Source organism: Taudactylus pleione, unplaced genomic scaffold, assembly GCF_031769625.1.
Source record: "Taudactylus pleione unplaced genomic scaffold, aTauple2 ptg000229l, whole genome shotgun sequence".
Taxonomy (NCBI): domain Eukaryota; kingdom Metazoa; phylum Chordata; class Amphibia; order Anura; family Myobatrachidae; genus Taudactylus; species Taudactylus pleione.
The window spans coordinates 2,067,859-2,094,238 of NW_028284631.1; the positions used below are offsets into that span (position 1 = coordinate 2,067,859).

General features: G+C 44.6%; 1 protein-coding gene across 2 annotated transcripts in view; it reads right to left on the reverse strand.

Moving 5' to 3' along the window:
• DGKD (diacylglycerol kinase delta) overlaps positions 1–26,380 on the reverse strand; it is a 113,955-nt gene that overhangs the window by 51,882 nt on the left and 35,693 nt on the right. For both annotated transcript variants that reach the window (XM_088479210.1, XM_088479209.1), the window contains exon 3: positions 4,733–4,813. In XM_088479210.1, coding sequence (XP_088335336.1) covers positions 4,733–4,813 — 81 coding nt within the window. The remainder of the gene's footprint in view (positions 1–4,732; positions 4,814–26,380) is intronic.

Consider the following 26,380-nt stretch of genomic DNA (forward strand, 5'->3'; position numbering starts at 1 on the left):
TGTGTATTTTCTGAAAGGTGAATGAAGGAGAGACTGAAATTCATATAGACATCAATCAAAGCGGATCTCTGTTATAAAAAGTAGAGCATGTACATTTCTTATTTCTTCCCTTTATGTGCACACACTGCACACAACCAAACTGGATGAGATATGGATCCTCAGCACTTTGGTTGAGTGGCTGGATCACATCTGACAGTAAGGTCACATTTATCAACAGGAAAGATGATATATTGCCTAATATGGTCTGCATTATCACAGTGTGCATATGCATCAGTGGGATAAGACAGGTATGTGCGGTGTCATTGGAGCACTTCTTGTAAATGCGACAGTTGATATTAATGTAATGATTTAATAACAGGCCTTAAAAATACCAATATTCTAAAACTCATAACAACCAATCAGAAATGAGCTTTGAACTGCATAGGGCACAATAAATGGCAATGTATAATTGGTTGTTATAAGTCAAAACACATCAGTTAATTGTACATAAAAATGAATGAAAGCCAACGTTTGTGGCCTATTGTAGTATAACCCGCTAGAGTAATTACAATAAAGCATTGTACTTGGTACATTTTGGACCTCATTCAGAGGCGGTCGTTAGATGCAAGCGGTCGTCTCCTTGTCGATCGTTAAGCTGTGGGTTACATCGGGGCTTACGACTAGACCCTAAGGTTGGGTCTGGGCACTCGTAAGCCCCAGGGAGCTTCCTGCTCTGATCAAGCAGGAAGCTCCCCACTGACATCAGCAATGATGTCAGTGTGGCCGCCCACAAAACAGTAGGCGTTCATAAAGGAACGCCTCCATTTTGGAAACCACCCCCCGGCCTGCCTACCAAACGGGGGCAGCTGTCGATCAACATCGACAGCCGCCCCTTTGGTAACGAGCTCCAGAGCTCTCTGTCGCTCCGGGGCTTGCGCACGCGCAGTGCGGCCGCAGGCCAAGCCATCGAGTCGGTTATGAGCACATCAGCGCTCGCGACCGACTCTGAATGAGGTCCTTTGACTTTATTATCAACAGCATTTGGCTACTTCATATGTTCAGGTACATTGGGACTCTTATATTGCATACACACGGTCAGATTTCTTATCAGATATGAACGATAACTATTGTAAAAATCGTTCAATCGTTCATATCTTTGACATGTAGGGCATGCATCGACGAACGATGTGCATTCCCACATGTCAGATAACGATCTCTGACATAGACTGTTTGCAGTCAGATTTTGACGATTTCATTCATTTTAATATTGTCCGAAACCATTCAATCGTTCATTGTTGATGAAATCGTTCAAATCGTTGTATAAATCGTTCAGCGATCATCAAATCTGACCGTGTGTATGCACCATTACACATCAGCATAACATGGCTGATATTAGGGTAGCAATGTCTTATGCTCCAAAGCCAAAAGGATATGTTTGTGGCTGAAAGGAACATACATATTACTGAGACACACTAGCTGTGTGACGGGTGTATTAGAGGAAATGACTCTTGGGAAGGAAACCCACAATTCAGCCACAAGAGGGCTGCACGCGGACGCTAGGCCATGTGTTGTCCAGCACTGCTTGACAATAATGTAGTGTTAAAGTGCAACGGATTTTGATGTTTTTACATTTAGACTATGGGTAAAAGATAGATTGTAGGAAAAGATTAATATCACATGTGCAAGTGTACCTAGAAGAATTGATGCTGTTTTGAAGGCAAAGGGTGATCACACCAAACATTGATTTGATTTAGATTTCTCTTCTGTTCATTCACTTTGCTAACTGATAAAAATAAACTAATAACACTTCTAGTTTTGAAAGCATTCTTACTTTGCAGGATATTTTCCAAAAATTTGCCCCTTGGTAAATTATATTGCACTGCAGGCTAGGCATAATTAAAATGTGCAGAGATATTTAGATTTGGGCAGCGGGGTGTCCTAGCTTAATTCTAATTTTTTGGTGTAAAAACAAAGCAGCTCAGTATTTGTTGGCTACATGCAAAAGCAGCCAATATTTTCTCTGCATGCAAAAAAATAAAAAATGCATTTGCACCGCTTGCATTGCATCGTGGTTTGGTCCAGGAACTTCTTGTTTTGATTTGCTCCTAAACTCTGAATCATTCCGAAAATGTATGCTGATAAACTTAATATCCTAACATAACAGCTTCAACCTGTAACTATACTGTTACACAGCCACATAGGAACTGACAGCCGTGCGGTATTGTGTGAACAAAAGTTATAATCTACATATGGTAAATCTAAAAGGATGTAGCATTGGATGTCAGAGATCTGATAAGAAGTGAGGTGCAGAAAGAAAAATATGGTTCATAACTCCAAATAGGCAACAATGAAAACCACTACCCACGTCGTACATAGAGGAGGAGGTTCTACACAGCTGATACTACATTATGATCTCACAAACAAACAAAATGATGAATATTTTAAAGGCTATTTTTAATTATATACAGCATGTCCTCCATTAACAGATCATGAGCTCTGTAACAGTTATATTATAATATGCTTTATTAAGCTCATAGTCTAGATGTGTGGGTATATGTCTAGAGTTAATGGTTGTTTGGGATTCTATTGTATTGTCAGATTGGTATTGTTAAAACAATATATAATAATAATAATAATATAGTTCTTAAAAAAGTAATTTTGGATAAATGCAAAAAAGGGACAGGAAATACAAAATGCTTTATTTTAAAACAAACTATATTGAACTTCTTTTTAGTTACACAATTTAAAAAATTGGAACTTCCCTAACTACAGAATAAAAGGACGTGCTATATGTAGAAGTAGAAACACTAAGCATAGTGAGAATAATAGTTGTAGTCCGGTGTGACAGCACACTTCCCTTACAGGAATGATCCTGATGCAGAATTATAGCTGACCAAACAGCTTGCAGCTAGCAAAGATGAAGTAATGTTTAAGCAGTAAATCCAAAAGGGAACTACTTAAAATAAAAGCATATATGATAGTCCCAGTTACCTTCCTGTCAGCACAAACCATATCTAGAGGTTTAACTCTCACAAACGCGGTGCCTTATGAAGAAAAGAAGAGTAATTACAGACAAATGTACATATGGAAAGACAACTAGCAAATGATTATACATACAGTATATGTGTGATCATGACGACACTTATAGTCCCTCTGGTTGATCTCCCCTAATATAATGTATAGAGTGACATTTTCCTTAGTGTCCCTAGGCTGGAACAGCAGATAAAGTGACAGTGAAATGAAATCTGTCTCTTTTACTGTCTCTTTTACTGAGACAACAAGGGTCAGGACGCCAAGGCCTTCCAGCCACCAGAGGTGTGACCCCCATACACATGGGCCTGCCCTTACTACTTTACTCTTCATACTGATAATACACCCAGCTAGGATCCTGGCAGCTTCTTACACTGTTCAAGAGGACCACAATTTATACTCATGGGAGACCACGAAGGACAATCTGACACCATGCTCCATGAATACACATTTACAGAAGCACTTTTATGTGGCTGAAATGTACATCTCATTCAGTTTCAGTTATGAATCCAGGCTCTTAGGGGTATATTTACAAAAGTGCCGGTTTATAGAAGTGGAGTAGTTGCCCATAGCAACCAATCAGATTCTAGCTATTATCTTCTAAAAGGTGCTAGATAAGTGATAAGTAGAATCTGATTGTTTGCCATAAACTACTACTATGAACTCACACTTTAGTAAATATACCCCTTATTGTCATTGTTCTGCAACTAGTGAGACATTTATTGACACAAGCATGTGGAGAATGCCCTGCTATAATTGTGACAGCTCGGCTATTAACCCACATCCTGCCCTGCAGAGCACTGCTCTGGTAACCGCATGCTGCATGATACAGAAGGTGTGTGCTGACAAGCATTAACCATAGCAATAAAACCACTCCCTCACTGCTAACGGACTTAACCTTTAGTAATGCAGAAAAATCACAAGTGTTCAGATGACATAAAGTTTACATGTACTACCTCAGGCAATGTGCACACGAGTAACCAACTCATCTCTGGTTCGATTTTTATGGATGCTTACAGATATCACTGTTCTCTATGGTGAGACTCCAATACAAGGCACACAAGTGCTTTGCCAAAGTGAGTGATTAAACAGGGAAGGGGGACAGTCATCATGTTTTATTTACCCCGTCCCTGATCTGTTTCTGTACGTGAGATCGTCTCTCCTTATTTACCTATAAAAACAGAGGAGCAGCAGACACAAAGATGTCTGTGCACACAAGCCTTGCTTCTGATGTGAATATTACTACATACTGCATGCACCTTGCTTTTTCATAGTTGTATATTTTCATGGCTTAGCCGTTTAAAGTCCAGAACCAGCCTAATAGATTTAGTAAGGAAAGAAAAAAACAGATTCACATGAGAATTAAAGTGACTTGGATACAAGTACCAACAACTTACTCCAATTGATCATTATACTGGTAAGCAAAGACCTCTGGAGAGTCAAAGGTGCTCACAGTAGGCATGAATCAGTAGACACAGCTGTACCTGTATACTGAAGTAGAAGTACCCTAAATTGCCACTAGCCGTTCTGAGGCAAATCTCCATCTTCAGCTGACATTAATGAGGTCGCTGCATTAATGTCCTTTGGTGGGAGATGTATAAACAATGAACACCAGACTGAGGTGCACAACGGACTAAACTCAGAGAAAATGAAAATATTATTAGCATGTGCACATCTATGGCAGGCTGCTGATATAGAATGTGATACTGGCTGGGGTACTTACTGTGAAGCTGTTGTTTAGATTCTTGGTGCTTGACTCAGCAACACTGGCATCTGTTATGTCCACCTCTTCAAATATTATAGACTACAGGAGAAAATCAGAGAAATAGCGGGTCAGAGTGATTGCATAGATATAAAGATGGCACAAGCGGTATACAGGTCTTCTAGTCTGGCCTATAAGAGAGCTGAAAGCACAATTAATGGCATATGTTAAGTAATTTGAATCAATCTCTCTCTCTCTTCAGCCGGTGCCTTCACAATAAAGAGGTATATACACGTCAAGGTGCGGCACTCGTGGCTCAGTCATCCAAAATAAAGGATGCGGATAGCAATACGCTATCCGCAGCCTTTATTTTGGGTGACTGAGCCACGAGTGCCACACCTTGACGTATGTATGTATTGTGATAGAAGCACTGGAAAAGTGTGGAATGGCTTCTATATGTGTCCCAGGTTCCTTTCCTATGTGTTTTAGCCCCCAGGAGAAGTCTGTTTTACAAACAGGTTTGAGTGTCGGCTTTTGGTAAAAGCCGGAGTATGGGTCCTGGGGGTGTGGATGTGAGAGAGAAGGGAGGGCTCCATCCACAGAGACGTTTCAGGTGTTAGGGCTTTCAGCCTGAGAGCAGGCTAATGAGTGATTACACCTGGAAGTGGCTCATAAGAGCAGTGTAATGTCTTGGTGCAGTGTCTCACACCTGGGAGAGCAGACCCACAGGTTAGCTTGCTCTGAGACACTGTTTGCTACAAACCTGAAGGTACTGTGGATGTGAACTTATTTTAGTGTTCTGTTAGTGAGAGAACCTACTGTCTAGTTAGAGCCCAGAGAGGGCTAGGATTTATTTTATGTTTTGTTTATTTGACTTTTGGTGTGCCGACCAGCTTGCACGAAAACCCACATCTGGAGTGCTGTTCCTGGCTGCTGCGTGTAGGGAGGTGTCCATCTACTCCAGGAGAGGGATCCCCCTACCCCAATCATATCACAGCATGTATGTATGTATATATATATATATATATATATATATATATGCTGTATATACATACATACACACATACATATACATGCACACACCCACCAGCCCACCCAGGTTCCAGCACTCATCAATATGGCAGCATCTGGCCCAGGTAGGTTTGTTTTATGTATTCTTCTGTATCCCTCAAGACTGTTAAATACACCAAAACATTGGAAACCTCACACTTCTAGACTGTCTTCTAGTCAAATCCATATGTACAGTATCCTCCCCAAACTATTATATCTAAATACCTCTCCTCTACACAGTTCACACAAAACTTACATGTTCTACACTCACACAACCTTCTAACCTCTGAGCAAAATTGCTGTATGTATGGATCATATAGCCACCAAGAATCTTTGCAATCTGGCTGGATTCAGGTGTTAAATTCCTATTTCCCTACAGACTGTACAGTAAGCTTGGGAGCAGGGCCCTCTTACCTCTCCGTCTGTCTGGTGTTATCAGGTCTTGGTTTATTACTATTTTACTCCCAATTGTAAAGAGCAACAGAAAATGCTGGCATAATATAAATAAATGTTAGTATATTATTGGCCTCTCTACATGAGAAACTCCTAGAATCAGCAGTCATACAACACGTGTGACAGATCATATGACAGTATGGTGTTACTGACCTCCCTACATGAGACAATGACAACATCTGACCATCAGCAGTCATACAACATGTATGAGAGATCTTATGCCAGTAAGCTATTACTGACCTCACTGCATGGAATGAGACGGACTCTGACTGATTGTATATCATTGGAATGATCTGAACCTTACTATAAAATATCATATAAAACATTAGGTGAGTAGTGATGTCATCACATTTTGGAGAGACGTGATTTCACTTTAAATTAACTCAATTTGAAAGTTTTATGTAATAGAGTACATAACTTTCAGTAAACACACATATGTATACGGGGTTCGCCTCATAGAAGCAATTTTCCCTGTTTCAAATCACCCTTGTATATCATAAGGAATAAAATACTCTTTTAATGTAAAATAAAACATATTACAATTCACCTCATTGTTCCATGACATCTTCCTGTGTCTTTGTGCTTATATATAGCGGCATCTAATATCCTTATATTTTACATACGCTCAAGTGACTTATGTAATATGTGTTGTTCTGCATTTATAAAAAAAAATGTATAAGCACACAACTGTAAAAAGCATAGAAATACAATAATGTAAACATAAATCAGTAATAAAAGCAATAAAGAATCATTATGGAGAAGTATAAGTAGCATACTATGTAATAGAAAGCTGTAAAATATAATAACATGAATAAAGGTAGCTCTTGTTTCTGCACTGGTATATTTTATTTTCATTATCTTGTTATGTTAGTGTTCAAGCATACCGGATAAAACCACTGGAATGACAGTTATGTTGCAGTTCTGGTTACTGTACAATCCAACCACTAACAAAAAGATATATAGGTGTACAATTGGCAATCCACCCAAGGCCTCCTTTGGGTTTCATGTTCTGCACCAGTTTATTTATAGACCAGTGGCTGGACTGCCATTTTCAATTAACAAACGTTGTAATCAGAGCAATAAAAGATTAGTAATCCATACATCAAACTGTTATGGTGCGTACACACGGGACAATTAAAATGCATTTTTTGGTCCCTTCCCACCCACCAATGACCTGTGATGCGCGGGCACGCATGGACAAAAAAAGATATCGTCCTTCGCCATGTCAGCAGGCCAACCTGGTCGATATCGACCAGGTTACTATAGGGACCCGCGATCGTTGATCGCGTGTCGTTGGCCGCCCTTGGTGGGTTGGTGGTTTGCTGGATGATCGATATCGATCATCCAGCACACCCGGAAGATTGTTCAGCGATATCGTTAACGCTGACGGTCGTCTCGTGTGGGTATAAATACACTGCATCCGGAAAGTATTCATAGCACTTCACTTTTTCCACATTTTGTTCTGTTACAGCCTTATTCCAGAATGGAATAAATTCATTTTTGTCCTCAAAATTGTACACACAATACCCCATAATGACAATGTGTAAAAAGTTTTTGTGAGATTTTTGCAAATTTAATTTAAAAAAAAAAGAAAAAACTAAGAAATCACAATGTACACAAGTATTCACAGCCTTTGCTCAATACTTTGTTGATGCAGCTTTGGCAGCAATTACAGCCTCAAGTCTTTTTGAACATGATGCCACAAGCTTGACACACCTATCTTTGGGCAGTTTTTCCCATTCCTCTTTGCAGCACCTCTCAAGCTCCATCAGGTTGGATGGGAAGCATTGGTGCACAGCCATTTTCAGATCTCTCCAGAGATGTTCAAATCGGATCCAAGTCTGGGCTCTTGCAAGGACATTCACAGAGTTGTCCTGAAGCCACTCCTTTGATATCTTGGCTGTGTGCTTAGGGTCGTTGTCCTGCTGAAAGATGAACAGTCGCCCCAGTCTGAGGTCAAGAGCGCTCTGTAGCAGGTTTTCATCCAGGATGTCACTGTACATTGCTGCATTCATCTTTCCCTTTATCCTGACTAGTCTCCCAGTTCCTGCCGCTGAAACACATGCCACCACCATGCTTCACTGTAGGGATGGTATTGGCCTGGTGATGAACGGTGCCTGGTTTCCTCCGAACATAGCACCTGGCATTCACGCCACGAGTTCAATCTTTGTCTCATCAGACCAGAGAATTTTGTTTCTCATGGTCTGAGAGTCCTTCAGGTACATTTTGGCTGCCATGTGCTTTTTACTAAGGAGTGGCTTTCATCTGGCCACTCTACCATACAGGCCTGATTAGTGGATTGCTGCAGAGATGGTTGTCCTTCTGGAAGATTCTCCTCTCTCCACAGAGGAATGCTGTAGCTCTGACAGAGTGAAAATCGGGTTCTTGGTCACCTCCCTGACTAGGGTCCTTCTCCCACGATCGCTCAGTTTAGATGGCCGGCCAACTCTAGGAAGAGTCCTGGTGGTTCCGAACTTCTTCCATTTACGGATGATGGAGGCCACTGTGCTCATTGGGACCTTCAAAGCAGCAGAAATTTTTCTGTACCCTTCCCCAGATTTGTGCCTCAAGACAATCCTGTCTCGGAGGTCTACAGAAAATTCCTTGGACTTCCTGCTTGGTTGTGCTCTGTGGGACCTTATATAGACAGGTGTATGCCTTTCAAAATCATGTCCAATCAACTGAATTTACCACAGGTAGACTCCAATTAAGCTGTAGGAACATCTCAAGGATGATCAGTGGAAACAGGATGCACCTGAGCTAAATTTTGAGCTTCATGGCAAAGGCCGTGAATACTTAGGTACACGTTATTTCTTAGGGGGTTTTTTTGCTATTAAATTTGCAAAAATCTGAAAAAAAACCTTGTACACGTCGTCATTATCGGGTATTGTGTGTAGAATTTTGAGGACAAAAATTTATTTATTCCATTTTGGAATAAGGCTGTAACATAACAAAATGTGGAAAAAGTGAAGCGCTGTGAATACTTTCCGGATGCACTGTAGTATCTGATGAAGAAACCAGTATGCATTGCTGTAAATCCACTGCTAAAGACAACATCCTTCAGTCCATGGTCAGGCAGGCTGTCCTCTAATGGAGGAACTTTAATATAATTGTTAATTTTCCCATGCCGGCTGGCCATCAAATATCTTGAAAGCTAGTCTAGTGATAGACACACATGCACAATTATCATAATCGGCAAATAGACCCGATCGCAGCAGAAGTTCTCACTCCTCATTAGACCCCCACTCACTGTATGTCCCACTTCTCAAGAGATCCCTCCCACTCACCGTATGCCCCACTCCCCATTAGATCCCTCCCACTCACCGTATGCCCCACTTCTCATTAGATCCCTCCCACTCACCGTATGCCCCACTCCTCATTAGATCCCTCCCACTCACCGTATGCCCCACTCCTCATTAGATCCCTCCCACTCACCGTATGCCCCACTCCTCATTAGATCCCTCCCACTCACCGTATGCCCCACTCCTCATTAGATCCCTCCCACTCACCGTATGCCCCACTCCTCATTAGATCCCTCCCACTCCTCATTAGATCCCTCCCACTCACCATATGCCCCACTCATTAGATCCCTCCCACTCACCGTATGCCCCACTCCTTATTAGATCCCTCCCACTCACTATATACCCCACTCCTTATTAGATCCCTCCCACTCACCGAATGCCCCACTCATTATTAGATCCCTCCCACTCCTCATTAGATCCCTCCCACTCACCATATGCCCCACTCCTCAGTAGATCCCTCCCACTCACCGTATGCCCCACTCCTCATTAGATCCCTCCCACTCACTGTATGTCCCACTCCTCATTAGTTCCCTCCCACTCACTGTATGTCCCACTCCTCATTAGATCTCTCCCACTCACTGTATGTCCCACTCCTTTTTCAATATAATAATTTTCAGTCTGCAGCCAACCGGCTATTTCATAATTCCACCCGGCTTGAAAAAATACTGATGATCTGACCTCAAGTTAATTGAAATACTGAGGCATGACCTACAGAGAAAATACATTGTAAAGAAGTCCACTGTTCTAGTCATAATTCAGGGTGTGGGGCTGATCAGCAGAGACGTGACACACCCGAAGACCATATATAGAAACATAGATTTTGACGGCAGATAAGAACCACTTGGCCCATATAGTTTGCCCCATTTTTAAACATATTGTTACCTCAACCCTTATTGATCCTTACTTCTTCTGGAGGATATCCTTAGGTCTATGCCATGCATGTTTAAATTGCTCAACTGTCTTAGCCTCTACCACCTCTGATGGGAGGCTATTCACCCAATACTAAATCAAAAATATACACAGACAGAGGGAGGCATTTACAAAAGCACACTCAGGGCCTGGTTCTGAGTAGCACGCTATGCCAATATGCACACAGTTGGCCAATGCTTTAGGTATTATGCATGAGTCTGAGGCACACTGCACATGTCTCCTGGCCACCGCACCGAGACGTAGAACCGAACAAATCTGGATGCAGGGAGTAAGGATTTTAGTGGGCGTTCCGGGGAGGTAACAGGGGGAGGGGGTGGCTAGGCAGACGCGGGAGTGTTACTTACAGTGGCTGCATCTAAAGATGCACAACCGCTCATACAGGAGCCCACACTCAGATGGAGAAACTGTGCCTGCCATAGGGCGGTGTAAGTTTCAAGCCATGCACCGAGACGGATTTGCACTACCGAAGGCAATGTAGTGGGTGTCTCAGTTTAGAAGAAATAGGTCGCAGCATTGGTATAAAGATGCAGCCACGTGCAACTCAGACTCAGGTCCTCAATGTGCAGCGCAAAACACCTGGATTAGCTCAGCACGCGGTGCACGCACGGTCTCTACTCTCATGAGACACATCCACAAAATGTACAAAAATAAATAAATAAAAAGAAAAAAAAAAAGCAGTAAATCGATTAACTGTAAAGCTGTTTGTGTGTCATCTAAATTAATTATATAATCCAATATATATTTAAAGTTCATACCAATTTTGAAAAACAAAGGCAGCTTGCAAATAATTTCTGGGTGTGATACAAAATGTTGACAATGAAAAGGTCGACACTAATTTGGTCGACACCAGAAGGTCGACGTGGAAAAAGTCAACTTTACAAACGTTAAACAGTACAGAAGGTCGACAGGTACAAAATGTCGACACCTAAATGATCAACACTTTTTTTTTTTCTAACCCAAATCTTTATCCTAACTCTAACCGTCCCTCCTAATGCCTAACCCTAACCATCCCTCCTGTTGCCTAACCGTCCCTCCTAGTGCCTAACCCTAAACCTATCAATAATAATAATAAAACATGTCGACAATGTCCATGTCGACCTTTTGAACCTGTCAACCTTCGGTAAGGTCAACATTTTGTCACGTCAACCAAATCATTGTCAACCTATTCATTGTTGACATTTTGTATGTAACCGATAATTTCCAATTAAACTGACCACGATTTATTAAAGCTACTTTATTACATTTGCATTAATTTAACTAACCAATAATTATGCATTAAAGACTGAATGAAAATAAATTGTTACGATCGTTAAAACCATACACATCAAACTGCCGTCAATCCTGCTTCATTTAATAGTAGATATAAGAACAAAATGAATCTATGCTTATACAGTATATCAATTCTATGGTCCCCAGCGAAGAGTGGGCCTGAATCAGACCCATTCTCTAGGCTGATTGCACGTAGCCAGCCTAGGTTTGCATTCTGCGCATGCGTACAAGACACTGCGTCTTGTACGCATGCGCAGAATGCAAACATCGGCAGGCTACGTGCGCGAACTAGTCCATGCGATCGGGAAGCATTCGCACCCTGTACACAAATACTCCGCAAGCATGAGTGACAGGGCGTGCCATTTGTGGGTGGTGACATAGGGTGGTCGATGGTAACGGGGGTGCTAACGCAGGCGTCTGTACGTCTGAACGCCGTTTCAGGGGCGTGCATAATTAAGACGCATCGTCAGCGTACACGTCACATGGCTGAATTACACACAGCAGCACCCGCAGTGCTTGCGGTAGGGTATGGTCAGCCACAAGTGCTGCGTATGGGTCCGATGTTACTCGAAGTTACAGATTGTTTAAGACACTTAATGGAGGAGATGATGTATGTTACTAAGGGAAAGTGGGCGTCTTGTGTCAGGCTGGTGGGCGTCTAAAAACATACCACGATCGCACGGCAAGACATCGCAGGATTTGCATACTTTGGCTGCTGACGGCTTGCGTCTTGTAGGAATTATCCAACATGAACAAAATGACAAATAATATTCACCTCCAAATTTATATGTTCTATAATTAAATTCCTGTTGTTTCAACTCAAATGTAATATAGAATTGTACACTGGGTGTATAGGGTATTCAACAGGTTCTTTTTATACTAAATAATATTATCATATTAAGTTGGGTCATATTATTTAACAGTTTATGGGAGATTTGAATTACAATATAAGCCTGCAAGATGTTCTCTCTCTCTTAAGGTGGCCATACACAGGGTGATTTTGTACACGATTCAGCCGTTGTCGATCAATCATAACTACCAATCGCATAAAAAGTGGCGTATTCCAGTATGATTATGATGGTGATGCGCGTTCCCGACGTCTTGTATCGGCATCGCAGATCAACTGAATCTGCAGTATGATTTCGACCTATCGTGTAGTATTTGACAAACATCGTACGCTGTTTTGCTTGATGTACGAGTTACGATGTCCCTGGCCACTCCCCTCCTCAATTGTCTGACAGACAACGGGAGAAGTGAAGAGAAGCAGCAGCATTGTCTATCTTGCGGAGGTTTGCAGTATAAAAAGTTAGTAATCGCCTGTATTCTATGTACACTCTGAACCACCAATGTACCCCTGCCCCACCAATGCATAGTAACCACTGCACCCCCAATGCGTATTAACCCCTGCCCCACCAATGCATAGTAACCACTGCACCCCCAATGCGTATTAACCCCTGCCCCACCAATGCATAGTAACCACTGCACCCCCAATGCGTATTAACCCCTGCCCCACCAATGCATAGTAACCACTGCACCCCCAATGCGTATTAACCCCATGCCCCACCAATGCATAGTAACCACAGCACCCCCAATGCGTATTAACCCCTGCCCCACCAATGCATAGTAACCACAGCACCCCCAATGTGTATTAACCCCTGCCCCACCAATGCATAGTAACCACTGCACCCCCAATGCGTATTAACCCCTGCCCCACCAATGCATAGTAACCACTGCACCCCCAATGCATATTAACCCCTGCCCCACCAATGCATAGTAACCACTGCACCCCCAACATGCGACCAACGTACTAGCCCATCAATGGTTAATATCCACCGCACCCGCAATGTACCCACTCCCCTAGACAATGTTATGACAGTGTAGGGCAATGCCAGTTGTCCCCCCATTGTTTTGTTTTTAATAAAAAAATACTATAAAAAAAACCTGTCACGTTTATAAAGTTATTTCAAACTCATTTAAAACATATCAACTCATTAAAATAATTCAACAGTTAAAACATTAAAGCTGTAAAAAGTAAAAAATTGTTTATTTCTATTTTTCCACAGAAATGACAAGTGCGCGAGAACGTCAATTTGTCACAGGGTTTCTCAAGCGCTATCACACCCACGAATGTTTGTGGCGAATCAAGGGGCCCGTTTACAGCTTTTGCAATCGAAGAACTGGTCACGTTTAGCAAGACCTTCCATGAAGAGGCTTCACCAAAGTGGGTGAAATCCAAAATTCGAAATTTGTGTACAGTGTACGTTAAAGAAAATAAAAAGCAGGAAGATTCGTTGGCATCTGGAGCGGGGGCCGATGAGGTCTACACCAGTAACTTCTGGTACTTCGACCTCCTAAAGTTCCTGCACGAACAGGACCCGCAATGCCCATCTTATGCACTTATGGTTGAGAATGTCCCTGGGGAGCAGAAAGAGGACTTCGCGGAAACCGAACTTCAGTCCTCTTTGTATGTGGTAAGCACAGACATAGTGCATACACAGCATGCCAAATGTTTTATAAAAGTTCAATAGTCCACAAATGTCCATATCACACTAGCAGATACTGCTATGGAATTGCCCCCACTCCATGAAAGTAGGCCAGGTATTGCTCCCTGATTTCTTAAGCCAGCACAGTCCCTGTTGATTCCACCTTAGATCAAATTCCTCAGCAATGGTCTGCCACTCCTCCACCGTTGTTTGGAACTAGAATAAAGAAAGAAACTAAAAGAATAGAAAACATGTTATTAACATTAATCTTTTCTCTCTCTCCTCCAACAGTCTACAACACCAGACCTTGCCCTCCTCATCAGTAGTCCGCAAATGGCCACCCGTCGCGAGTGTGAGGCAGAATTACCCCAGCCTGCTGCATGACGACATCGTTACCACCGCAAGACCCAGGCGCAGCAAGATCCCCTGCTTAAACAGGTCGAGCAGGCCCTACAAAAGATCCATGACATGTTCGACCACCTGGGCACTCACATAGCCAGTAGTCTTCGTGAAATGGACGAAGGTCAGCATATCCATGCCCAGAGGGTCATATATGAGATAGTGATCCGGGAGCGTATGAAGCAGCTGGCTACAACAACTAGGCTGACAGATGAGCCTCTGCACTTGACAATGGTGCAGCCTCGCTATGGGCCATCATCATCATCACAGTCATACCCGCCACCAAGCTACCATGCCACACATCTGATGCCAACCACATCCCACCCTACACCCCATCCCACTTACGTTACTCCTGAACCCACCAACCCCTCCACATCCACCTCTGAGGTTCTATACAGAGCCATGTTGGTGGAGGAAGAGGAGCCAACCCATTTTCTAAATTTTTTAAAATATAGTAAAGTTAAAACATCAACAAGTTTTATCTCTCCCAATAGCTACTGCATGGTACACGGTGTGGATGATGCGGATTGGACAGGGTCACTAAATGCATGGCGGACAGATTGGGGAATGCCGGGGCCTCAATCTGGACTTGCGCCATTTGCTCCTTGGCCTATTCAATGCATCATCTGACACACCGTATACCATGCAGCTGCCTAGCCCTTGGGAGAGAGAAAACTTGTTGATATACCAGTTTTTATACATTTAAAACCATGTTGGTTTTGGTAACCATTAAAAAGCAGCCATATTGGTTTTGTTTTTAAGTAAAATTACGTTTACTGATATTTACTGCCATGTTGGCTGAGTTTTTCCCAGTTTGAATAAAAAACAAAAACATTTTCTTTGACCAGAAACAAATGTATAGTGTTTTTAATCAAAGTAGTGGAACTTCAGGACATTCACAATGGCTTGACAGGTGTGATGCGCCCCAAAGCCTGGGGGGAAATAAGGGTCCCAAACTTCAGGTCTTCAAAGGACCTTCCTGTAGCTAGGTACCTCAGGGTAGCAATGAGCCTCTCTTCAGCCGGGATGACCCTCCTCATGCCGTTGTCCTGCCTCTGGATATAGGGGGTCACCAGACGCAGCAACTCCTGGAAGGTGGCATCATCCATATGCAGGTAAATGCGGTAATCGTCCGGGTTGTTCTCCCTAATCTCCATCAACAAGGGCATATGGGAGCGAGTCTCCCTCCTCCTTGGTCCAGCTAGACCTCATCCACCTCCTCTCCTCAGCTCCATCACCTTTCAGCTTCAGCTAGCCATAGGCTAGCAGAAGCTTATAGCAATAGGAATCCATGACCACAACATTAATTTAGTATAGAACACACTTTTGGTAAAAGGCAAGCCCAAAGCAAAGCACAACAGCAATGTACAGCGTTCAGCAGGGTAAAACCAAGCCTCACTATAGAGCAGAGTGTGCCCAATGGATGCTGCCTTTTATACCCCCTAGATAAGCCCTCCCCTATTGAGATTCTAGCAGATGCATTGTGAGGCTGTTGCTCAGATACGATATACCTTAAACGATTGCCAGACGCTTAAGACACATCTAATCGTATGTACAATCGTAGTATTTTTTGGCACAAATCGTATAGAATTTCAAGGGAAGTATTTTCACGGGAAATTGTATACAAGATCGCATCTTATGCAAATCGCACCGTGTATGGGGGCCTTTAGGGTTGCCCATCTGAACAATGTATACAAATGCCATTTAAACTGCTTCCCTTGTGTAAATCATGCGGCCGAATGTGCAAACACTGAGTCGCCACTGAGCGTGCCCTTGCACGCTGGAATACCAATCGGTGCGTCCTGATTCGCCACCATCAGTCACACCATTGAGATTTGAACCATCCCTATGGCAGGCACAGTTTCTCCGCCTGACCATGGCCTCATAAGCTTGTGTCTATGCAGCTTCTTGCATAGACACGCCCACGCCACTCCCACAATATGCCCACTGAAGGCACCATTTTTGGTGTGCCCTACTAGCCACCTTCCAGTCACCGCCCAGGAAGGCCCATCACTTTTCCTCCACATGTCGGATACTGACTGAATCGATCGCAGCAGCACCTTTGTGCGTACACTCTGTATGCGCCATGTGGGTTTTCAGCAATTTTCACGCATGCACAGTTGCAAATAAACGACATGAATATCGGCATTGCATGCAGACTGCGCATAACTCAGAATCGGGTCCTTAGATACTTGTCCCTTATACTTGAGTGTGTATATAACACATATAAAGATTTCGTGTTAGATCTCCAAGATTAATCTCACTAGAATGAAAGATGGCGGGCTATAAGGATTCTGTGTAGTGTAATGATCCATCTGGCAGCTTCTGTTTGATGGAATCAAAGGATGTGATTTAACATGTTATCCAGAACTTTCTGAGAGTCCTATTGCTAAGACCAGTTTATTTGATGTACTGCTGCAGCCATGGGGACCGAAACCTTCAGACAGCACAGGATCAAAGAGCATTCATCACTGCTGCTTTACATTATATCACTGCTGCACCCTACCAAAGCTATACATGCTACTGCTTTTACCTTATCAACATAACTTATGTATGTTCACTTCACAACATAGGTGGTGCCTTGTTTTGTGTATCTGCACCTATATAAGCACATTTCTGCCTACTTGGCCAAGCCTCACCCAGCACTTTACCCTGACAGTGATGAGACTGCAAAAGTGGAATTATCAGGATAAAGCCGCTATCTAGATCTAACATAAGTATTCTGAAATATAAAAAAGCATTGGAATATTAGCCTATTGTTGAGCACCGATTCAGAGTTGTATGCTAATGCCACCGCATCTGTGTATGCAGCCGCAATGCGACAATATGCAAATGTTCCAGCCACCAGGGCAAATGTGCTGAAATGCCCAGCAGCGACTTTGCAAATTCGAAGATCTGCGTAAAATGTTGCATCATCTGTGTACAAAGACGCAGCATTGGCCGCAGGTCATTTGGTTGTTGCAGTCCTGAGTCTATGGTCCTGCAGAATGACTGTGAATATTGAGACGCCGGAACTATTTTCTCTGTGCATGGGCTTGCAGTCTAGGGTGAGACACGCCCCTGAAATGGCCACTCCCACTTGCCGCGATCCAACGCTCCATGACTGTCAATCACGCTGCAAATAAATACTCCCTGCAAGAGACTACAAAATTGTACCTTGGCGCATGCGTGGATGGGACGATAATCGATCAACTGCAAAAACATCGGCATGGCGTACGACTCTCAATCAGGCCCCATGCGCACAATGCCCTTTTAGATTTGCCAATTGGCACTCAATTGAAAGTAGATATTTATAACAATGCCAAGGTGGTGTTATAATGAAGGCGTAAAACGCCTGTGATGATCAACAAATTAAATAAACCTGCAAGGTTGTGCCAACACGGCTTGTTGTGGCCCATTTCATCTTGTGCACGTAACAAAATCCTATTTTAGCCCCATCACTGAGCTAATCCTTTCTCCGTCATAAAATAAACTGTGCAGCGAAAATCCATATGCAGAGACAAGAAAGCCACGGGGAACACACAGCTGTAGCCATGCGCTATTTATATAACTCTGTGTAATTGACTTCCAGTGGCTGTCTGTGCACATAAAGCATGTTACCTAACTAGTACCAATACTATAAAAAAGATTAAGCAGTAGCGATGTCCTGATCCATCTATGATGCAGAACAAAATAAGGTTACTTTGCAAAAAAGGATAAATGAAATGGGGCAGACCAGATGGGCTAAGTGGTTCTTATCTGCCGTCAATTCTAAATGCTTTCCGCTCTTCAAAAGATATTGTGCCAGGTGACTTTTTCCCCATTTTTTAAATTAATAGAACATAGTGAAATAGTGATATTGGAACTGGTAATCGGGAAACAAACCTACCGATTAAAAGATTTTGATATGTCATTCTCACCCAATATTCTAGTAAGCATATTACATTAAGGAGCTTTGTAGTGGAGTCTGGTGGTAATTCCTGATATTGGCTTGGCAAGAATGATCCTACACACCTTTTGAGTGAATCAGGGAGGTGAACGTTTATTTATATTACAGTATTATGTGTTTTTCTTTACACCTTACTAGCTTGGATACCCAGTGTTGCCTGGGTTGAAGACTGGACCCTGAAGTACACCTGTAGCTTTCATTTATTTACATTATCCTCACCTGGATAACTATGCAAATTAGGAGCAAATGACAGTCCAGGCAGCGGATTCTCATACCGTTTGGAATGGGGTATATCAGGAGCAGACTGACTTACAGAACAGAAATCATCATAGCTTCCAAAATCACTTGAGTTTGAGAAATCACTGCAGAACAGAGGGGGTGATTCAGCTGTGGACAGGTATGCTATCCCAGCTAATAACATGATAGCAGCTACGATAACTGTAATATGGTGATACAGCAGGAGGTGTCACACCTCCTGCATGCATTACTGATCCGAGCTGCGTCCAAGGATGCAGCATCAGATCATCATCGATTCCTTCAGCTGGCTGAGTGACCATGGGGTCATGCAAGCCGGCCGCTGCAGAAGAGTAAGAGAGTCCAGGAAATCTTAGTCAGCCGAAGGAGATCCTGGTCTCTCCACTCTCCCCCAACAACTTCCCAATCTGGGTGATCTCTGTCCCTGCATCCGCACTCTGAAATCACTCTGCAAACCAACACTGAAGACCATATCTAGCAGGGCTGCCATCAGGGGTGGAATACCAGGACTGTATTCCAAGATTGTGGATTAATTATGCTGTCTGCCATAGTCTGAATGTATCGAGTGCTAAGCTGCTCATGAGCCTGCCAGGCACTCTGCTAAGACCCCCAGGATGGCTGCAGTAAGATGAGTCTTTGAGTGAAATGCTAATAATACACATTGTTTAATGTCAAAGTTTATCATGCAAACACAGAGTAACTCTGTATTTCATGTATGCAGCTGTTGGAAAAGTGATATAACACAGCACTTTGAAAGAGATGAGAGTATGACAGTGTGTGTATGAAGCCAGCCCCAGAGTGTAATTTAAGAGTGTCTCGGTTTTATGGAATCTGTGTGACAGTGTGTGGCCCAGATACCACTATGCTAAATTTGGTCGTTCATAAAGGACAAGCAGACAGACACACACTTATATTTTATATTATATACAGTACCAGTCAAAAGTTTGGACACACCTTCTCATTCAATGGTTTTTGTTTATTTAAATTATTTTCAACATAGTAGATTAATACTGACGACATCAAAACTATGAAAGAACACATATGGAATTATGTTGTAAACAAAAAAATGTAAAACAAATCAAAATATGTTTTATATTTTTGATTCCTCAAAGTAGCCCCCTTTTGCTTTGATGACAGCTTTGCACACTCTTGTATTCTCTCAATCAGCTTCATGAGGTAGTCTCCTGGAATGGTTTTCCAACAGTGTTGAAGGAGTTCCCAGAGGTACTGAGCATATGTTGGCTGCTTTTCCTTCACTCTGTGGTCCAACTCATCGCAAACCAGCTCAATTGGGATTAGGTCAAGTGATTGTGGAGGCCAGGTCATCTGACGCAGCACTCCATCATTTTCCTTCTTGGTCAAGTAGTCCTTACATAGCCTGGAGGTGTGTTTGGGGTCATTGTCTTGTTGAAAAACAAATGATGGTCCCAGTAATTGCAAACTAGATGGGATGGCATGGCGCTGCAGAATGCTGTGGTAGCCATGCTGGTTAAGTGTGCCTTGAATTTTGACTAAATCACCAACAGTGTCGCCAGCAAAGCACCCCCACACCATCACACCTCTTCCTCCATGCTCTTCACAGTGGGAACCACACATGCAGAAACCATCCGCTAGCCTTCTCTGCGTCTCACAAAGACACGGTGGTTGGAACCAAAAATCTCAAATTTGGACTCATCAGACCAAAGTACAGATGTCCACTGGTCTAATGTCCATTCCTTGTGTTTCTTGGCCCAAACAATTCTCTTCTTCTTGTTGTTCATCCTCAGTAGTGGCTTCTTTGCAGCAATGCGACCATGAAGGCCTGATTCACACAATCTCCTCTGACAGCTGATGTTGAGATTTGACAGCTACTTGAACTCTGTGAAGACTTTATGTGATCTCTAATCTGAGGTGCTGTTATGTAGCGGTTTCTGAGGCCGGTAACTCTAATGAACTTATCCTCTGCGGCAGAGGTAACTCTTGGTCTTCCTTTCCTGGGCCGGTCCTCATGAGAGCCAGTTTCATCATAGCATTTGATGGGTTTTGCAACTGCACTTGAGGATACATTCAAAGTTCTTGAAATTTTCCGTATCGACTGACCTTCATGTTTTAAAGTAATGATGGACTGTCGTTTCTCTTTACTGAGTTGAGTGGTTGGTGCCATAATATGGATTACAACAGTAGTCAAATAGTGGTGTCCACTGTGTACTAACCCTACCTCGGCACAACACAACTGAGACTACCTCATGAAAATCAGGTTATCTATCATGCACTCTTCTAAATAGAACCGGAGTGGGTGTGGGAGCGGCTATTACTGGTGAGGTCACCACTCTCCTAGATTGAAACACAAATTTAGTTTGGGGCAGCTAGCGCTCACCTTAGGATTTTAAGTCTGTTTGCAAGAAAGGTGTGACGTGATTAACATAAGTCCTAATATTCTAAGGTCTTGTGCAGAATTAAACTAAAATAAAAATAATAACTACTATAAGGAGACTCTGTTATTAGTTAAATTGTGGAGTTTTATTGTAATCATAGGCTCACATTAGAGACAGACAGGCTTACAAAATACTTACGGGGAAAAAATTAGGGAAAGGGAGGGAATGAAAGTGAGGGGGGGGGGTATATAAAAAAAGGGGGAGTTATTTGTAAAAAAATATAAAAACCTTTAAAAGAAGATGAATGGAATTCAAGATGAAATTAAAATATCGGAGTAAAAAATTAAAATTAATTAAATTAATAAATTGATTTAAAGTTGTCAATGCAAAAGGAAAAAGGTCTTATACATCCAAGTGAAATAAATGAATGGAGTTCCGATGGTTAAGAAATGGGTCCAGGAATGATTACAGGACAGTGTCATTGTTCCTAATAGATGCTGCTATATGTAAATTTCTCTTTGGGGATCCAGAGTGTAGTTGCGGGTAGTGTCGACCGTCAGTTCTGCAGTAACTGACAGTCTCGCCCAGCAGTGAAGGGGTGGTGAGGTAAGCATTGTCGGATGGCGCTCACATGTACTGCTGCACGGTAGTGCTCGTGTAGCGTCTCCTTAGTGGTTCAGAGGCGGAATCAAGTGTAATTAATTAATTTCGGGTGGACAGCAGAAGCGGCAGGTGTAGCACTAGCAAGTGCTGTACTCCAGATGTCTCCCAGCTAACACAGTCTTCCCCTTTTACATGAACCAACTCTTACCTTGACTTGCGGCTCTGTCCGTCCCGGGTGTTTGCCGTTGCTTCGTCCCTCCTTATAGTTATTATTTTTATATTTAATTTTTATTTTAGTTTAATTCTCTACAAGACCTTAGAATATTAGGATTTATATTAATCAAGTCACATCTTTCTTGCAAATAGACTTAAAATCCTAAAGTGAGTGCTAGCTGCCCCAAACTAAATTTGACTACCTCATTAAGCTGATAACAAGAGATATGGTAAGAACTTACCTTTGTTATCTCTGTTTCTACGAAGTCCATAGGGTCCACAGGGTGACCTTGGGGTATAGCTGGATCCTGGATCCTCGGGCACCACGGAGTTAAAGCCTTTAGCTGCTCCCAGGATGCACCTGGGTCCAACCTCCCCTATACCCCGCCCCCGAGCCACAGGCACCTCAGTTGGTAAGCAGCCCAGGCCGGAGGAGGAGACAAAACAGAGAGAAGGAAGACTGGAACACACAAGAACCATACTCACAGAAATGGGAGACGGAAAACCGGTGACCAGTCACAGAGCCCATATGAAGCCAGGTGCGTCAGGGCGGGTGCCCTGTGGACCCTATGGACTTCGTAGAAACAGAGATAACAAAGGTAAGTTCTTACCATATCTCTTGTTTTCTACTTCAGGGTCCATAGGGGTCCACACGGTGACCTTGGGGATGTCCCAAAGCAGTCCAACTAAGGGCGGGGACGCTCCTGTGCTGATAGGAGAACCCGGCGCCCAAAGGATGCATCCTGAGAGGCAAAGGTGTCAAATGCATAGAACCTCAAAAAGGTCTGAATGGAAGACCAGGTGGCCGCCTTACATAGCTGAACAGCAGAGGCGCCACGGCTAGCAGCCCAAGAAGGGCCCACAGACCGAGTGGAATGAGCCTTAACAGAGGCTGGAACAGGTAAACCCTCCTGCATATAAGCCTCAATAATAACAGAACGAAGCCAACGGGCTAGAGTCTGTTTGTTGGCAGGCCAACCCCTCTTGTGAAAACCAAAGAGGATAAACAAAGAATCCGACTTCCTCACAGAACTAGTCCGGTCCACGTCTAAGGAAGTCTCCCCAGCCGAAAGATCAGGCGACTGAAAGGCTGGTACAACAATTTCCTGATTAATGTGGAACCTGGAAACCACCTTAGGCAGGAAATCAGGACGAGTGCGAAGCACCGCTCTGTCCTGATGAAAAATCAGAAAAGGGGGACGACAAGAAAGCGCCCCCAAATCTGAAACCCTCCTGGCAGAAGCAATTGCCAAGAGGAAAACAGTTTTAAAAGTTAGCCACTTGAGCTCCACTGACTCCAAGGGCTCAAAAGGCGGACCCTGTAAGGCCCGAAGAACCACCGCCAAATCCCACGGGGCCACAGGTGGCACAAAGGGAGGCTGGATTCTTAAAACACCCTGGAAAAAGGTGTGTACGTCTGGCATAGCAGCAATCCTGCGCTGGAACCACACCAACAGAGCGGACACGTGCACCTTCAGTGAGGAAAGACGTAATCCTAAATCCAAACCCGACTGAAGGAAAGCCAGAATACGCGAAACCCGGAACACCTGGGGATCATATTTTCTGGCCTCGCACCACTGAAAGTAAGTGTGCCACACTCTGTGATAGATCCACGCGGAAGCAGGCTTGCGCGCCCTCAGCATGGTGGTAATAACGGAGCTAGAAAAGCCCCGAGACCTCAGGACGGCTGTCTCAAGAGCCACGCCGTCAAAGATAGTCGACCCAGATGAAGACAGGGCCCCTGAGACAACAGGTCCCGCCGTTGAGGTAGGAGGTATGGAGCGTCGATGGACAAGCTCCGCAGATCGGAGTACCACGGCCTTCTGGGCCACCAGGATCAGTGTGCCTCCGTCCTGTTTGAACTTGCGCAGGACCCGAGGCAGCAGAGATATCGGAGGGAACAAGTAAGCCAGTTGAAACAGCCATCTCACCGACAGCGCGTCTATCAGACTTGCGCCTGCGTCCCTTGTCCTTGACCCGTACACGGGCAGCTTGTGATTGTGACGGGACGCCATCAGGTCCAGCTCTGGCAGCCCCCACTTGTCCACGAGTAGTTGGAATACCTCTGGATGAAGCGACCATTCCCCGGGATGCACGTCGTAACGGCTGAGGAAGTCTGCCTCCCAATTGAGGACTCCCGGGATGAAGACTGCCGAGAGAGCTGGAAAATAGCGCTCCGCCCAAGCCAGGACGCGGGACACCTCCGACATCGCAGCTCGACTGCGAGTCACTCCCTGGTGATTGATGTACGCCACCGTGGTGGCGTTGTCTGACTGCACCTGAACGGCCCTTCCGTGAAGAGCGGTGCCGGACGACTGCAGGGCTCTGTATACTGCCCGCAGTTCCAGGATGTTGATGGGAAGAATCGCTTCCTCCGCTGACCAACGACCCTGAAGTGACAAGGAGCCCGTCACCGCCCCCCAACCCCGGAGACTGGCGTCTGTCGTGAGCAGAACCCATTCCGGGATCCAAAAGGGGCGCCCCTCGAGGAGATGAGCCGTCTGCAGCCACCAGGCTAGTGACAGACGCACCTGCGAGGACAACACCAGCATCTGAGAGCGGATCCTGTGTGGCAATCCGTTCCATTACGAAAGAATCAGCCCCTGCAGGGGCATGGAATGGAACTGGGCAAACTCCACCATGTCGAATGCCGACACCATGGACCCCAAAACTCTCATCGCTGAGTGCACCGACACTCTGCCACTGCTCAGACAACTGTGAATCCGCAGCTGTACGGAGACCTTCTCTGGAGTCAGAGAAATCCGTTGCTGACGAGAGTCCAGCAGGGCCCCCAAATGAACCATCCGCTGTGATGGGATGAGGAAGGACTTCTTCCAGTTGATCAACCAGCCGTGCGCCTGTAGACAAGCGACCGGCAGGTGGAGATGCTGGATCAGTACCTCCGGGGAGCTCGCCAGCAAGAGGAAGTCGTCTAGATACGGTAGCAATCGTATCCCCTGGCTCCGAAGGTGAGCCGCCATGACCGCCATCACCTTGGTAAATACCCTTGGTGCCGTGGAGAGACCAAAGGGTAGAGCCCTGAATTGGTAGTGGTTGTGGAGAATAGCAAACCGCAGAAACCGTTGGTGCGATGCTGCTATAGGCACATGGAGGTAGGCGTCCTGGATATCCATGGAGACCATATAATCCCCCGGTTCCATCGCCAGAATGATGGAACGCAAAGTTTCCATCCTGAATTTGGGAACCCTGAGAAACCTGTTCAGGGACTTCAAATTGAGGATGGGGCGATGAGAGCCATTGGGTTTCTGCACCAGAAACAGCGTAGAGTAATACCCCATCCCACGTTGAGACTGTGGTACGGGTATAATCACCCCCGCCGTCAGCAAGGCCTCTATGGCTTCCTGAACCTGCAAGGCCTTGGTTTTGTCCTGAGAAGGACATGTGCAAAAAAACTGGCGAGGCGGCCTGTGCCGAAAAGACAGGGCGTACCCCTGGGAGACCACTTCTCGCACCCAGGCATCCGTGGTGGTATTGTGCCAGCACTGGGCGAATTGAAGAAGACGGCCTCCCACTCTGGGGTCCCCCAGAGGGAGGCCCGTCCCATCACGCAGAAGGCTTATCTTCTTGCTTGGAAGAAGGGCGCCTAGCACTCCAGGCTTGCTTCTTTGGCTTTGAGGCGGTCTTGGGTGCGGACTGCCTCAGGAAGGACTGACCCTTTGCCTTGCCCTGTACCCGAAAGGAACGAAAGGCCGAGCTCCGGACCTTAGCAGGTGTAGCAGCTGAAGGGAGGAAGGCTGACTTGGATTTTGCCAGGGTATCTACTATTTTGTCCAGGTCCAGACCAAATAGTAACTCTCCAAGCCTTTCTTTGAATCCGCGTCTGCTCTCCAAGACCTCAACCACAAGGATCTGCGAGCAGACACTGCTGCCGCCGAAACCCTAGAGGTCAGCAGGCTAGCATCCAAAGATGCTTCTCCAATGTAGGAGGCGGCATCTCTCATCTGTCCTAACAACGCCCTCTGGACATCCGGAGCTTCATCCGTAAACGTGTCCTCCAAGTCGTTGGCCCACCCCTCAATGGCCTTGGCCACCCAGGAGATGGCCATGGACGGCCGGGCTACAGCCCCTGAGAGAGAATAAATAGACTTTAGACAAGTCTCCACCTTCCTGTCCGTAGGATCCTGCAGCAAGGATATAGACGGCAATGGCAAAGTAGCACTCCTGATGAGGTGTGTTACATGGGAATCGACCGTAGGCGGAGTTTCCCATTTCTTACAATGCGCTTCCGGAAATGGATAATTGGACGCCAAGCGTTTCTGTGGCAGGAATCGCTTACTGGGCGTCTGCCAGGCCACCGCCATGTGATCAGTCAACTGATCAGACAAGGGGAACGCTGCAGAAGGAACCTTAGCTTTTTAAAAACTAGGATACCTCGACTTGGGAGCGGGTGCCTCATCCTCAATCAGAAG